At 40.6% G+C, this 17,029-nt stretch overlaps 1 protein-coding gene across 1 annotated transcript; it reads left to right on the top strand.

The window, feature by feature from the left end:
- Positions 1–8,021, top strand: fam89a (family with sequence similarity 89 member A). The gene is made up of 2 exons (XM_048531950.2): positions 1–450; positions 5,096–8,021. The coding sequence occupies exons 1-2, from the start codon at positions 193–195 to the stop codon at positions 5,378–5,380; spliced, it is 543 nt and encodes a 180-aa protein (XP_048387907.1). The 5' UTR covers positions 1–192; the 3' UTR covers positions 5,381–8,021.
- The last annotated feature ends 9,008 nt before the right edge of the window (positions 8,022–17,029 follow it).

Consider the following 17,029-nt stretch of genomic DNA (forward strand, 5'->3'; position numbering starts at 1 on the left):
TTGGGTGGCGGGAGGTGGCACTAAGTGCGCATTTGAAGGCGGCGGTTTAACGGCCGTCGCTTGAGATGGTGCGCGTGCGCAGTATAGTTGTTCCTCCCTGTCCCTAGACAGAGCGAGTTCGCTTCTTGCATATTCACCCCTCGGCCCTTCAACCTCCATCCCCCACCCTAGTCCAATCTGGAGCTGCTGACAATGGCCGGGAAGCTGGTGAATGGCGGCTCGGTGCCCAACACGACGTGCTTGCAGGGTCTACCGCCCCTGCCCAAGAGCCTGAGTGGCTTGCTGAATTCTAGCGGTGGCTCGTGGCGAGAGATGGAGCGGGTTTATGCCAAGCGGTGCCGCATCCAGGAGGACCTGAGCCGTGCTCGCACCGCCAGCAGCCGCCACGCCAACCGGCCCAGCAAACCCGCCAACCTGGATGCTGCACTGGCCCTGCTTCGGAAAGAGATGGTGAGAGATGGGGGGAACGGCACAGCGGTCAATGCCGGGGGGAGGGGAACTGGAGAGCCGGTCAACGCTGATTTGATTATCCTCCTCTCCGCTTTCCTGCTTTTTCCTTATAACCTTTGATGCCCTCCCAGATTAAAATCTCAGCCTTGAATATTGCCTGGGAAGCCCTGTGCGGTTAGGGAAAAAAAACAGATTCACTAAACTACAAAAATTCCATCTCGTCTCTGTTTCAAACAAACGACTTTTGCTGTCCCACTGGGGGAGGAGGGTGGGAGACGACCTTTTTGCATTTACCCTGTTAAGTGCCCCAAGAATCTTCGATGTTTGAATAAGGTCACCTCATTTTCATAAAGTCCAGTGAGTACAAGACCCAGCTGTTCAACCTCTCCTCCACAAGAAAATCCCTACATACCTGGGACGTATCATCCTCTGACACTTCTGCCATCTACAATCCGACTCCACCACCCAAGACATTTTTCCATCCCCACCCTTCTCTGCCTTCTGGAGAGACCACTTTCTCCGTGACTCCCTTGTCCGCTCCACACTCCCCTCCAACCCCACCAAACCTGGCACCTCCCCTGCAACAGCAGGAAATGCTACACTTGCCCCCACACCTCGTCCCTCACCCCCATCCCAGGATGACCTTCCATATCAAACAGATGTTCACCTGCACATCTGCCAATGTGGTATATTCTATCCATTGCATCCGGTGTGGCTACCTCTACATTGGGGAAACCAAGCGGAGGCTTGGGGACCGCTTTACAGAACACCTCTGCTCAGTTCGCAACAAACAACTGCACCTCCCAGTCGCGAACCATTTCAACTCCCCCTCCCATTCCTCAGACGACATGTCCATCATGGGCCTCCTGCAGTGCCACAATGATGCCACCTGAAGGTTCATATTCCGCTTGGGAACCCTGCAGCCCAATGGTGTCAACGTGGACTTCACAAGCTTCAAAATCTCCCCTACCCCTAAGCATCCCAAAACCAGCCCAGTTCTTCCCCTCCCCTCTCTGCATCCCAAAACCAGCCCAGCCTGTCTCTGCTTCTCTAACCTGTTCTTCCTCTCACCCATCCCCTCCTCCCACCTCAAGCCGCACCTCCATTTCCTACCTACTAACCTCATCCCACCTCCTTGACCTGTCCATCTTCCCTGGACTGACCTATCCCCTCCCTATCTCCCCACCTATACTCTCCTCTCTACCTATCTTGTTTTCTCTCCATCTTCGGTCTGCCTCCACCTCTCTCGCTATTTATTCCAGTTCACTCTCCCCATTCCCCTCTCTGATGAAGGATCTAGGCCCGAAACATCAGCTTTTGTGCTCCTGAGAACAATATCTAGAACAAGTTTCAGTACCTCAAGTTTTCTTTACCGCTAAATTGCTGACTTAGTAATTTGTCACTTCCAGGAAACACAATTGATGAGTGGAACCAACAGCTAAAGAATCACAAACACAAAATATACAGGTCCATTTAACCTGTCTGCTGTGTGCCCTTGACATTGTATGTTTCCCCACCTAAGTGCACACACTCAACTAAAACTTTATTGTTTAATTGCTGTTTCAAATGGTAACAAAGCAAGATCGCTCATTTACATTAATCACTTTGGCAGGAAGGATAAGAGTCGACCTTTACCGGAATAGGGAAATACTACAGAAAGCAGCAGCACAAGGGCATTTAGAGATCCTAATGTGTGAAACAAAAACAAACCTAGCATTCAAGTTCAACGGGTAGTCACAAAGGCAAATAATGTTGCCTTTATTCCAAAGGGAATGGAGTATAAAAATACAGAAGTATTCTGTATTTTGAAGGGTCACTGGATTTGAAATATCAACTCTGCTTTCTCTCCACAGATGCTGCAAGACCTGCTGCTTTGCTTTTGTTTCATATACGCAGCATCAGCAGTTCTTTGTTTAGTCACACAAATAGAGAGCTCTTGCTAAAGCCACATAAGGCACAAGTCAGGCCACACCTGCAACACTGACCAGATTTGGTCCCTACCCAAAGGGGGAAATACCACATGGGAGGCAGTCCAAAGAAGGTTCAGCAGGTTGTCCCAGGTATTTATGAGTGATAATGGGAACTGCAGATGCTGGAGAATCCGAGATAACAAAGTGTGGAGCTGGATGAACACAGCAGGCCAAGCAGCATCTTAGGAGCACAAAAGCTGACGTTTCGGACCTAGACCCTTCTTCAGAAGATCTAGGCCTGAAACATCAGCTTTTGTGCTCCTAAGATGCTGCTTGGCCTGCTGTGTTCATCCAGCTCTGCACTTTGTTATCTTGGATTCTCCAGCATCTGCAGTTCCCATTATCACAGATCCTTTTTCAGTGCCTCATGCGTAACAGGATCCCCAATCCTGGTGTGTCTCAAAGGATTACAGTGAATCAGCATTCATTCATGCAAGCTAACAACTGGTACCACAAGCCTGCTGTCTGTTGGGGGTAGGGAGCTACTTAAAGTATATGCTAGTTTTTACTTTCTTAAAAATGTAATCATTAGGGCTAGATTTAAGATTTTCATTTTGTTTAGTGATTGAAATCTATCATAAAAGGAAACTAATGTTGACACTTTGGGGAAAGTGTCAAAATGCCTATTTCCATTGATCAGTGCTAAGATATTTGCACCTGCAGATGCGTTCTAAGTTTGATCCTAGTTCTCACTACTTTCACTTTTTTCTCCTAAAGATCTATTCATTGACATTAATGAGCCCTTTTCAATTCATTCCCTTGATCATCTCCCTCTTGTTGAAAGTGGAGAAAGGAAGGGAAGGATCGGATAGCTGGTCTTTGACCTAACCTGATTAAAATTTTCCCTTGACTGATGTTATGCCGATGATAACTATGCCACTTATTGGAATGGTTCATTAATGGGTATGGATTGTAATGACATACTTGTTCTTGAGAATGTTGCAGTTTCTTAATTACAAAATACAAATCAAAACCAGTGGTTAGCTTCATAATTGTTAGTTCTGCCTGTGAATCACTGCCTCTTGTTTATTTTGTATGGCTGATTGCTGTGAAATGAAACAGCTCAGTTTTAATCATGGGCTTGTTTTAAAGTTTTCTAAACCACCTTTTAGGGACAATTGGAAAGCAACTGGAGGTATGTAAAAGACCTGAATATCTAAATCAGATCACTGGCTACTCATTAAATCCCCAGGAAGCCCACTTTGCAAAAATTGCTGCCTTATTGGAGTCACCAGTGCCAGTTGGTAACTATGTAAAGTTTTTGTAAACTTCTCCCTTATTGGCTGCAATCTTACAGTTTGTACTTTTTGGAAGATTGTGAAGTTACAGTCAGAACCTCTGTCTCCACTGCAGGAAGTGCATGTTGGCAGAGTCCACAATGCAATCTTGAGTTCTACAGACTTCATTTTAGTACCAACACTTGCCACAATTTCGTACATCAGTTGTTTTATGTACTTCACCAGTAAATCCATGTTATAAGTTGTACCATTGTTTGCAAAATATATTGCTAGCTATTTAATATTATGCTCCATAATTTCATTTTTGTGTAGTCTTAAAATATCCTTAACCTCTTTTTACTTAGTTTCAATACAATGTATAAACAATTACTGTTTCTTTTTATATACTGTACAAGTTTGTAGCTGTATCTGCCCCAAATTTAACTGACCAGAAAAGTTGAGCAAATCAGGTCACATCAGAATTTTTAAATGTGCAATGGCTAACGTACAATAGCTTTATTGTGAGAGAGTGGTCCCTTTTAGCCCTTCTCAGTTCTTCGCCTCCTCACCAGATTTTCTACATTGCTCATAATATTTTGTATTGCTATACCTCGTTTTACCATTTAAAATTTACTTTAGCAACTAAATTGTAAGGTTTACACCCTGATGACCAGATCCGTTGACTAAAAGCTTAGTCAGAGGGAGATTATTAATAAATCTTTTATTGGAGGAAAGTGAGGTGGATGTATAAAGTATGTTTTCAGAACCTCGAGCCTTGACAATCGAAGAAACAGTCACCAGTGGTGTAGCAGTTCTAATTGGAAATGTATAACAGGCCAGAATCAGAGGAGCACATGTACCTTGGAAAGTTGAGACTGGAAAACATTACTGTGACAGGACTGGTGCAAGGCCTTGGGGAGGAAATAAAAACAATGTGAATTCTAAAGTCGAGTCATCGTTTGGGAGCGAATATACTTTGAGCACAAAAGTAATATGTGAACTGAACTTACTAAGGGTTAAGCACAGACAATTGGGTTTTGGGTGTTAGATGTTGGGAGGGTAGGTAACAAATGTGTGGATGAGGATTTCAGCAAAAGATGATCGGAGATAGGTGAAGCCAGGCATAATAATATATCAGGAGTATGTTGAAGGGTTGTTGAATTTTTAAATTTTTTGGAAGAGTGATCCTCTTTAGATTGGTAATGCTGTTGACCAACAATTTGGATTCGCCCTAAATATGTCAGTGTATAATTTTATGTTGAAGAATGCACTTTTCAAATTTTTAAGTTCCATTCATTTAAAACTCTGCACAAATCACACATCATGCATTTACTATTAATTTGATGTCCTTTAGCCGGTATGAAATTTGAGTGGATGTGATACACCAATGAATACAAGTGCACGTTGTCGTTTTACTAACATAAAGATGCTGCCTTTTATTCCCTTTCAAAAATATAGGTTGGTCTGCGTCAGTTGGATATGTCATTGCTGTGTCAGCTATGGTCTCTCTATGAATCCATCCAGGAGTATAAAGGAACGTGCCAAGACTTGTCAGCTGCAGCTAATTCAGACTGTTCATATGGACTGGAAAATGGCTATTTTGATGAAGAAGAGGAGTATTTTCAGGAACAAAGTATTGTGGAAAATGGGAAGGCTGACAACTTAGAGACACATCTTGCAGTGCATAAGGCACTCAAGTCACAAGACCAGTGGATGCAGGATTCCTTTCATATCACCATATAGCAGATGTCATACAATTTTGACCTTCTCACTGTTTTTGGCATTGTGCTGTTGTAGATTTTGAAATTTATTCATGTGAGCATTGACATTGTTTGGGGCAAAAGGTGGTGGGTGGTTGAAAAGTGACTAAGCTTTAGTTACCAGACTTAGTTAAGCTAATTTACCTAAGTTGTCATTTATAGTTTTAAATGCCATATGTTTGAAGAAACCTTTTAATAAGCTTGGTTCTTTTGGTTTGAAAAGAGGTAAAGTGTTTTGAACCAGTGTCATTTTTTTCTGCAGACTTCACAGCAACTATTTAAACTTTGTCGGACTAAATTATGCTTAACCCTTCTAGATGCTGAAACTTATTGGTTGCACCATATTGAAATCGGTGTCATTGGCAGGTTTGCTTTTCAGGTTGGTGAACAAATGAGAAATCTTTAGGTGTCATTATTGTAAACCTCTGACTACTACACTAAGGGCTGAGGACTTAAAATCTGGCTTCAGTAGCCTGAATGTAAACAACTTCTTAAAAACCAATTTCCAATTCCATCTTCAACTGTGGGTTGAATAAAATTGCGATGGAGGATAGAACTGATCCTTCTAATATACACCAGGGTGAAAGGCCAATCCCTGCCAAGTGTAAATGCTTTGTGCTGAGTATAATATGCTATCGGTAAGAGTTTGATACAAGTCTGCATGCCAGCTAGTCGTGTGCTCCCTGTTCAGAGAGCTATCCAGCTGTGAAAAATAGTTAAGTTACAAATATGTTGTGAATTTAGCTAGACAAATGACTTAAAGCAAAAGTATCTTTGACTGTTAGTAACTTAAGAATTTGCATATTAATGACTGATAACTCTGGCCTGTCATACTTTGCATTAATTCCAAAAAGGTGATTTTCCAATACATGATCTAATGAAAATGGTGTGCAGACTAGATGATGGTCTGGGAGGTATGCACTTCCTTTAGACATGTTCTTGGGAACTGATGAATAAAGTTTTTGGAATGCAATTTTAGAAGCTTAATTGGCTGGACAGCTTGTTTGTAGCACAGGGTGATGCCAGCAGCATGGGTTCAATTTCCATAACAGCTGAAGTTGTCATGAAGAACTCTTCCTCTCAACCTCTCCGCTTGCTTGAAGTGGTGACTCTCTGGTCAATCCACCTCCATTTCTCTCTCTTTAATGAGAGAGCAATCCTATGGTCAAGTAGGACTGGCAACCTTTCCTTTTTATCTTTACCACTTATTGTAACAAAAATCTATTTAAAATATAACTGTGCTCCCAGCAAATAATTTAAATGTAATTTAATTGACCCTGTAGTAATTGAAATGAATATAGGAATTTGATTTGCATTTATTAATGTAACAACAGTATTTCTGTAGAATAGCATCAATTTTGAGTCATGTTATGGGAGAGAAATAAATCTCACTATTTAAATGTAGCACTGTACTTGAATTGTTGGTAGGAATAATCTCCCTATACATAGCATTCATTATGGAATTTATTTATTTTTTTTATAAACTTCTATTGCTGAGGTTTAGCAGATTTCTTTTTTTAAAAAAAATAAGTAAAATGAACCACAATTAAAGCCCAGCAGAAGTATGAGTGTCACTGGGGAGACTGGCTTTTATAACCTGTGAATTACATTGGTTTTATTGTACACGGACTATAAATGTGCAGCTTGCATCTTCAAACTAAAAGTGCAATTTCTTAACTGTAAAGAACTCTAATCAGAATGTATTTGCATTTGTTTTAATTCTTCAATAGTTTGTTAATCTCTTTTGTAACTGATTTTTTGTATGTGAGGTTCGTGATATTGAACTGTCAATACAACTACTTTTTAACATTACTTCTTATTTATAAAAGTTTTCAGTGCAGGATTCTAACTGAACATTTGTATTTAAATGTTTTGGTCACCTTTTTTATGAAAGGATTGAAATACAGTTTAAGATCTTTTACATTGTCCTTTTTACTGGTTCTGTACCTATGGCACTCTTAACTCTGGGATTGTCATGTATCAGATGTTCAGACTGAGTATTCATGTGTCACTCTAGTGGAAATAACAAGGATATTTTAACCTCATTTGATCACAGAACTTGCCCACTAGAATATATTTAAATACTGTCTAGCCAACTGCCTAACCAACTAGTTGATTAATAGTTTTAACTAACAAATATAATTTATTTTATAGTATATTCAAAAGACTGCAAAATCAACAAGTCTTCCAATTTACTATACGGAAAAAGTATCCAAAGAAAGCAGCTAGAACATTTAATATAAGGCTTTTAATATTAAACTTTTTTTTCTTTTTGCACCTTTTTATATTCAGCTGCTACAACGTTAGCTTCCCTTGCTGCACTTATGGGTCACATGCAGGACGCTGATCTGCATGCAATGTATGGTGCTCCAGTTTGAAATGGTTCAGGAAAGGATGAACCTTGCATCACTACATCTGGTAGTAAAGACATAAAATACTTTTTGATGCCTGACTTGAAGGCTCTTATTTAGAGATCTTTTAAATGCAATTTTTTAAAGTTTTGGTGTGAATCTTACTTTTAAAAGCCTTTTTATTTACTAGTGTTGTGTCTAAATGCACAACAATTTTGAAAAATGCATGTTTTCCCTGAAAGATAATAAAGCTAACAGATCATTTGCACTTGACTCCAGTGTTTACTTCAGTGGTCAGCATTTGTGTATTCTTTGAACCTGTTTGGCCATTTTGTTGATGGATGTGTTGTGGACTTTAGCAATCGGTAACTCCTGCACACTCACCCACTACCATTACTACTACAGTTGCCAGCTCCTACACATGTCGTAAGGTTCAAGATCTTTGCACCTAATTCAGAGCATGCTGGTAACTTTTCCTGTGCAGTAACATTGCCTATAGCTATTTCTATAATAGGTCAAATGACAACATGTATCAATTATACAGTGCTAATCGGAGAGACCTTGATGGTGAATGCTTGGTTTGAACTGAATTCCATTATTCTATAATAGGATGCACAAAATGGCATATAGTGGTTTAACCATTTTTTTGTGTAGTTTTGTCAATGCAACATTTACTATCTGCAAACTTTATCTGAAACCCCATACTCTTGACATTTTAAAAGTTTTATCCATCTGCACTTTCAAGGAATTAATTTTAAAAATCTAGGTTCATGTTTGTCTGCGCCATTAGGGTTTTTCTGTTTGGTTCATTTTCCTAGTCCCTATATTTCTGTACAAAATGTAGCTTCACTTCCGCACTAATTCTTTCACAGTCCTCACTTTTTTTTTTGACATTAGCACCCTTTATTGACAGCGTTCTTTGTATACAAGTTCAAGATGACAGTTCTGTATGACTAAAACTAAAATGTTCCATGAATTGAACACTTCAAACCAAGAACTTAAGGATAGAAATCACCAGTATTCTCCAAAATGTGCCTATCCATAAAACCAAGGCCAGACGAACTGTGTGTGTTTGGGAGTTACTCGTGTAGCTAGTTTCTAAATGCAGAAACTCAATTTCATGTTTGTTTAAAATCTCCACTGTCGTCTTCAATCTCTACTGATAAACTGTCAGGTTATCTAATGGCCAGAATCAGAATTTGAGACCTAGAACGTCATTGCATTAAAACCAAATAAGTCTGACTTGATTATTCTATGTACCAGAGAAAACAATGGATTGTGAAGCTTGTGGCTTTGATTTTATTTTAAAGTGTTGGAAATTGTTCTGAGTATAAGGACCCGTAAGCGAATTGTAAGCAAAAGAAAATGCATTTCCTGTGAGGTTGTGTTCCTGTAAGTTCTGTATGATTGCATTCCTGATTGGTCTGTGTAGTGTGTAGGTTCTTATAGGGATTGTGCATTATGGTGTTTTTCATTTGTGATATTTGTGTCCCTTGCAAATTTCAATGTTTATAGATTTAAATTGCCATTTCTGGGAAAGAGTTGAAATCTGAAATTTAGCTCTTTAAAATTTTAGTTGGTGTGGGGAAGCTGAATCTTTCAAGTACCTTTCTGCTATTTCTATAGAATGTTTGAGTATTGTCTAAAGTTTGTCCCAGGATATGTCAGAAATTCTAACCATTCCTGCTTGGTTATGTTTGGAATGTTAAGGGGGTGAGATAATAGATAAAAAAAATCAAAGATAATACATTTTTAGGTGGAAAACAAGAGAAACTGAACAGTTAGTCATTCAAGTAGAGATGTTCTGAACATTTAAGATGACTGGGGGAAAATAAACTTGCAATTAATGTCCTCAGGATATACTAAATCCAATTACTGTCACTTAAATACAATTGGCGTTAACATAGGGAAGCATTTAATTGTTAACCGGCTGTTAGTCAAGAACCTAAAAGCAAACAGAAACTGTGGCTGCTAAGACATTTTAAAACTTTTTGAATAAAATTTGTTTAGATGTTGAACCTAATGTTATCTCTGAATATCTTGAGACACAAAATGCAACTAGAAAGATTCCTCCTCTTGCCCAGTTAAAGTCTGGATTACCCATACCCTAAGGATCTGTCCTTTGATCAAACCTATTCCTCATCTTTGAACTGCCTCTCTTGCTCTGGTTTTCTGCAGCCTTGACTGTTCCGAGGTTGCTCTGAAAAAGCAGCATGCTGGTTTGCTTCAGAGGTAGCTGGTGTGTTGAGGTTTTTGTGAATGTAGGACTTGCCTGGAATGTTAACATAGATGGCAAGATTATTTTGTTTGGGTTTCTCTTCATGTACTGTAAAGTGTGGCTGCTTGTTTTTTTATTAGATTTTTGGGATTTTAGGGTAATCCAGCCTTCTCATCAATTTTAATCAAAGGAAGCCTTTCAGTGACAAATCAGTGAAACTGATGTGATGTTTCTGGATGTCAACCAACTCTACTTCACCTCCGAATCTCTTGACCACTCACTACCTCTAATTTGTTATATGTTGTCAAATGGTGAGTAGCAGAAATTTTCTCCAACTAAGTTTTAGAAAAAGTGAAGCCATTGTCCTTTGGTCTTTATCACAAACTTTTTCCTTCGTCATTGTATACAATTGAACCAAACTGTTTGTTTGTAAACTTGATGTCCTATTTGAATGAGAGAAGTTTATGGCCTCAATTACTTCATTTTGACTGCTTATTTTAAGTTTTGAAAGAAGCCCCATCTTCAATCTTGCCTCAATTTGCTGGGAGAAATTGTCATGGATGCGTTTTATTCACCTCCAAATACAAGCTAGACTCCTAATTGTTGTCCCACCTTGCATCATCTGTAAACTTGAGCTCTTTCAAAACTGCTGCCCTGAAGTGCGTCAGTGTGCACCCCTCATCCCTGTGCTTGCTGATCCAGACTGGCTGTCATTTGTAAAACACTTAGATGACAACTTTAAAATCAGATGATCAAATCCCTCTGTCCTCTTGCTTTTTCCAATTTCTGCAAATACCTCCAGCTCTAGAACCCTCTAAGGAATCTGTATACTTAAGTTGTGAATCTTGAATTCTCTCAAAACCTTACTTTCTTTTTGATTATGTCTCAGGATCTTTTTTAATTTAAAAAAAACATTATTTTCATGGGATGTTGGCATTGTGGAACTCCACTAATCACCAGCTACCATCCTGAAAAAGACCCTTTTGTTGCCACTGTCTACCTTCTGTCAGCCATCCCATTTTCTGTCAATGCTGGAACCTTGCTCCTAACACCAAGAGCCCTTATTTAGCAGCTTGCTGTGCAGCACCTTGTCGAGGGCCTGGAAATCTAAATGGATCACATCCACTGGTTCTATTTTATCTAACTTGCTCATTGCCACCTCAAAGAATACTAACATTTGTCAGGTATGTCCTGATGAAGCCATACTGACTGTCCTATTTTGCTATAAACTTCCAAGTACTCTTCAACCTCATTCTTAATAATGGAGACTAAAATCTTACAGAGACCAAGGTCGGGCTAACTAACCTATAGTTTCCTGTTTTCTGCCTCCCTCCCTTACACAGGGCTATTACATTTGCCATTTTTCCTGTTCTCTGGGACGCTCCTCTGAGAATGTGATTCCTGAAAGATCACTATTGCCTCTCCTCTAGTGTCTCCTTAAAAACTCTGGGGTGTGGTCTATCTGGTCCTAGTGATGGCCACTGCACTTACCTCTGACTCTCTTGAAGTTCTGGTATGCTGTTGGTATCTTGCATTGTGAAAAATAATGCAAAATACCTATTCAGTTCCTTTGCCGTTACTTTGTTCCCTTTACTACTTCTCCAGCGCCATTTTCCAGTAATCCAAAATCCATTCTTGCCTTTCTCTTAATTTTTAAACATCCTTTTAAAAAAACTTGCAAGTTTTTGTTTACATTGCTGGCTAGCTTACTCTCATTTCACCTTCTCCCACCCTTATAGCTTTTTAAAGAATAGAATCCCTACAGCGTAGAAATAGGCCAAATGGCCTAGCAAGTCCACCCCAACTCTCTCTGAAGAGCATCTCACCTGGACTCAACCCCCAGCCCCCTACCCTGACCCCATAATATTGCATTTTCTTTGGCTAACTGACATAACCTACACACCCTTGGACACCCAAGGCAATTTAGCATGGTCAATCCACCTGACCTGCAAATCTTTGGATTCTAAGAGGAAACCAGATCACCTGGCAGACACCCGGAGAATGTGCAAACTCCACAGAGATAGTTGCCCAAGGCTAGAATTGAACCCAGATTCCTGGTGCTGCAAGGCAACAGTGCCAACTACTGATCACTGTGCCACCCATTTGTCCTTTTGGTTCTTATTTAAAAACTTACAATCCTCTGCCTTCCTTGTCATCTTCACCACATTGTATGATTTTTCTTTTGCTTTTATTCTGTCCCTGACTTTCCTTATCAGCCACGGTTGTCTCAATCTCCCCTTGTATGTTTCTTGAGTTGAATTTCTACTGTGCCTCTCGAATTACCCAGAAACTCCTGCCATTGCTACTCCACCGTCTTCTCTGTTAGAGCTCCCTTAAACTCAACACTGGCCAGCTTCTCCTTTGCTTTGTCATTATCTTTACTCAATTGTAATACTGTTGCAACTAGTTCAATCTTCTCCCCCTCATACTGCAGTGTGAATCCCATCATATCATGGCCACTGCCCACTAGGGGTTATAGAGTAATAGAATTATACAGCACAGAAAGAGACCCTTACTCCAACTCGTCCATGCTGACAAAGTTTCCCAAACTGAACTGGTCCCACTTCCTTGCATTTGGCCCATATTCCTATAAACCTTTCTTATTCATGTACCTGTCCAAATGTCTTTTACATGTTGTAACTGTACCTGCATCTGCCACTTGCTCTGACAGTTTATTTTGTGTATGAACCACTCTCTCGGGAAGAAGTTGCCCCTCAGATGCCTTTTAAATCATTCTCCTCTCACCTTAAGAATAGGCTTCCTAATTTTGAACTCCCTAACCCTAGGGAAAAGACCTTTGCTGTTCAGTTTATCTATGCCCCTCATGATTTTATTAACTGCTTAAGGTCACCCCTCAACCTCCTATGTTCCAGTGGAAGAAGTCCCAGCCCCTCTTTTTACAATTCAAAATTCAAACCCTCTAGTCCTGGCAATATCCTGATAAATCTCTCCAGAACTCTCTTCTGATTTAATAATACCCTTCTATTATAGGGTGACCAGAACTGTAGGCAGTACTCCAAAAGTGGCCTCGGAACATCGTGTACAACCTCAACATGATGTCCCAACTCCTATACTCCATGGTCTGAGCAACGAAGGCAAGCATGCTAACTTACTAACGATTCCCCCTAAATTCTCATCCAAATTGTTTATATAAATGGCAAACAGCAGTGGACATTGCACCGATCCCTGTGGAGCACTGCTGGTCAAAGGCTGCCAGCCTGGAATCAATGATCCGCCACCACTCTCTGTCTGCTACTATAAAGCCAAGTTTGTATCCAGTTGACAAATTCTACTTGAATCCCATGTGCTCCAACTTTCCTAATCCATCTACCACGCAGACCCTTAATGAGCCCTGTGGAACCACACTGGGTCCACAGATATGATGGGCTGAATGGGCTCTTTGTGTTGTAACATTTTTCTGGTCCCTGAAAAAATATTTTCTGTGGTAGAAATCACCTGTCAGTCATCACCCTTTGTCTGCTATCCCTGAGCTTATTTCTGTGCTCAACTCTCCTCAGTTCATGGCCTGCCTAGTGTAGGAGTTCTATTTGACCCATTGAGTTTACATGGACCCCCCCCCCCCCCCCCAAGTACATCCCGCCCTAGCCCATAACCCTGCATTTACCATGGCTAGTCCAACTTGCATGCACATCCCTGGACACTGTGTGGACGTTTTTATCATAGCCAATCCACCTAACCTGCACATCTTTGGACTGTGGGAGGAAACTGGAATGGAGGAAACCCATGCAGACACAGAAAACTTGCAAATTCCACATAGATGGTCGCCTGAAGGTGGAATCAAACCTGGGTCCCTGGTGTTGTGAGGCATTTATGCTAACCACTGAGTCACCATACCACCTCAAATTATCCTCTTGCTCCTAATAAATTGGTAAGACATCTTTTGGGTTCACCTTGATGTTGTTTGCCAATATTCCTTTGTCACCCTTTGTCTTCATACTTTCCTTCTTGATTTCACCGATCCACTTTGTATACTCCTGCTGGCTTTACAGACAATTGAATTCTCTTTGTCCAACATGGCTTCCTTCACCTGAAGCTTCCTAATCAAGTCTGCCGCATTACACATCATTAAATCCAGAATTGCCTGTTCCCTAGTGGGGTCTACTGCAAGTTGCTCCCAAAACCATCTTGTAGACATTCCACAAATTCCTTTTTGAGATCCACTATCACCCTGATTTTCCCTGTCCAACTACGTATTGAAATTCCCTCATGACTGTTGTAATCGTGCCTTTCTATTCTATATTATGATTTATTTTCTCCCCAATATCCTGATGACTGCTACATGACTCCCAGCAGGAACTTATTTCTTTTTTTGCAGTTCCTCAGCTTTACCCACGCAATCAATACACCTTTTGACACTATATCACTTCTTGCTATTGATTTAATTTCACTTCTTACCATGAAGGCAATCCCTGTGCCTATCTGCTTGTTCTTTTAATAGGATGTAAATCCTGGATATTTAGTTCCCAGCCCTGATCCCCTTGCAACCATGTCTGTATGATACCCTTAACATTGTGCCCACAAATTTCAATCTGTACGACAAGCTCATTTACCTTATTTTGTATATGGCAAGCATTTTAAGTACAGTACCCTCAGTCCTGTGTTGGCCATTGTCCCTTTGTCTACTGTGTCTGTGTTTAGATTCTTGACCTTTTCCACATTCTCTGTCCTGTTCATGTTGTGAAACATTTTACCTCTGCTGAACTCTCTCCGCTTTAAACTTTTTCAATCACTTCATGCAAGGACTCCCACCACCTGCCTTCCGCTCCGCACCCCCACCCAGTACTTATTTTAAATCCCTATCCACAGCCAAAGTTTGTAGTTTCAGGGCTCTGTATGCTTCAAGTAAACCTCATCCCATCAGAACAGCTCCTTCCCCAGTACTAGTGCCAATGTTCCATGAATTTGAACCCATTTGTCCCATTCTAACCTTTGAACCACAGATATTTACCTCTTTCATCTTGTTGACTGTGTATTGATTTGCTGCTGGATCAGGTAGCAATCTGGAGATTATTACCTTTTTTGGTTCTGCTTTCTAATTTAACCTCTAGCTGCTCATATTCCCTCAAAAGAACCTGAACCCGCTTTCTGCCAATGTTGTCCGTACTTACGTAGACCACAACAACTGGATCTTGCCCCCAACTCCAAGTTGTTTTTTTGGCCTTTGAGATATTCCAAACCCAGGCACTAGGCAAACAACACAGCCTTCGGAACTCTTGATCCTGGCCACAGAGAACAGTGTCTCTTCCCATGACTATACTATTCCCAATTACAAGTACATTTCTCTTTTCTTCCTCATCTTGAATGACTAGCTGTAACACCATGCAATAGTCAGTTTGCTCCTCCTCCTAATATCTCATTCACACAGGGAGTAAGAATCTCAAACCTGTAAGACACAGGGAGTAAGAATCTCAAACCTGTCAGACAAGCCCAAGGGCTGAGATAGTAGCAGCCGCAGATGCTGGAGGATCTGAGATAACAAGGTGTAGAGTTAGATGAACATAGCAGGCCGAGCAGGAAGGCTAATGTTTTGGGCCTGGACCCTTCTTCAGAAATAGGTTTCTGAAGAAGGGTCTAGGCCCAAAATGTTAGCCTTCCTGCTTCTCCGATGCTGCTTGACCTGCTGTGTTCATCCAGCTCTACAACTTGTTACTACTTAAGCTTAAGGGCTGAGGCTCCTTTAGCACCACCTCCTGGATTCTTCTACCTGCCACACCCACTTGTTCCTGATCACTGTCCAAATTTGAGGTAGTTAGTCTACCGGGTGTGACTAACTCCTGAAACACAGCATCTATGTCACTCATGAGGGAAGATGAATTACAATGTTCAAAGCTCAGACTCCAGCTCATCAACTCTGTGCCAGAGTTCCTCAAGCAACCAACACTTGCTACAGAATTTATCACTGAACCACAACAGAGGCTGCCAAACCCTACGTCATGCAGTTACAATACATAGCCTGACTTTGATTCTCTATTTTAATTACTTTGTTCTTAATTTGATGTTTAAATTTTTATACTGGTCTTTTAGTTTGTAGCCTATAAATATTTCCCCTATTTACCCTCAGTCTGAAAGTAATCTATAATATATAGTCAAATTAGTAGCTTTCACCAATCAGTGAAGTTATGGTTTATCTGTGATGTCACTCTTTTGTGCTGGGCTCCTGATCCTGGATTTCAATTTATCCTGTGAAAAAATATTACAAACTGAGCTTTAAAAAAATAAGTAAGCAAAAAGCACCTAATTTTTCTCTCTGCACCAAATTCCCACTTTGTCTCTAAATTCCCAAACTATGTACTTGAGTGGGCTGTGTATCACTCTGGATTTGATCTGTCCTTCCTGAATGTTAAGTTTACTGCTCATACAGTATTTATGTGGCTCGTCCAGTTCAGTTTCCAATCAATGGTAACCCCAGGATATGTATACCGGGTGTTTCAGCAATAGTAGTACCATTTAATGTCAAGGGGACTTGGTCAAATTCTCTTGCTGGGAGTTGTAATTCTTTGGCACTTGTGTGGCATAAATGTTACTTGCCCCTTCACAGCCGAGGCCTGAATATTGTTCAGATGATGCTGCGTTTGGACACTGATTTCTTCAATATCCGAGGCGTTATGAATAGTGCTGAACATTGTGCTGTCATTGGTGAATATTCCCACTTCTGACCCTTAGGATGGAGGGGAGGTTATGATAAAACAGCTGAATATGATCTGGCATGGAACACTACTCCGAGGGCCCTTATGACACAATGGTAGTGTACCTCCCTTAGAGTCAGGAGACGAGGTTCAAATCCCAATTGCTCAGGAAGTGTGTAATAACATTTCTGAACAGGTTAATTAGGAAAAATATACCCTGGGGAACAGCTAGGACTCCTGTGGAACAGGAGTGGTACCCCAACTGTGAGTCAGAAGAACCAGGTGTAAGATCTATTTGCTCCACAAGTGTTTATTAACATCCTTGAACAATTTGATTAGGAAATATTTAATAAGCTGGTTAGGAATGTCAGATGCAACAAGAAGCGGTTTCATGACACAGATCAAATAATTACCCT

This window comes from Stegostoma tigrinum, chromosome 4 (assembly GCF_030684315.1).
Source record: "Stegostoma tigrinum isolate sSteTig4 chromosome 4, sSteTig4.hap1, whole genome shotgun sequence".
NCBI lineage: Eukaryota > Metazoa > Chordata > Chondrichthyes > Orectolobiformes > Stegostomatidae > Stegostoma > Stegostoma tigrinum.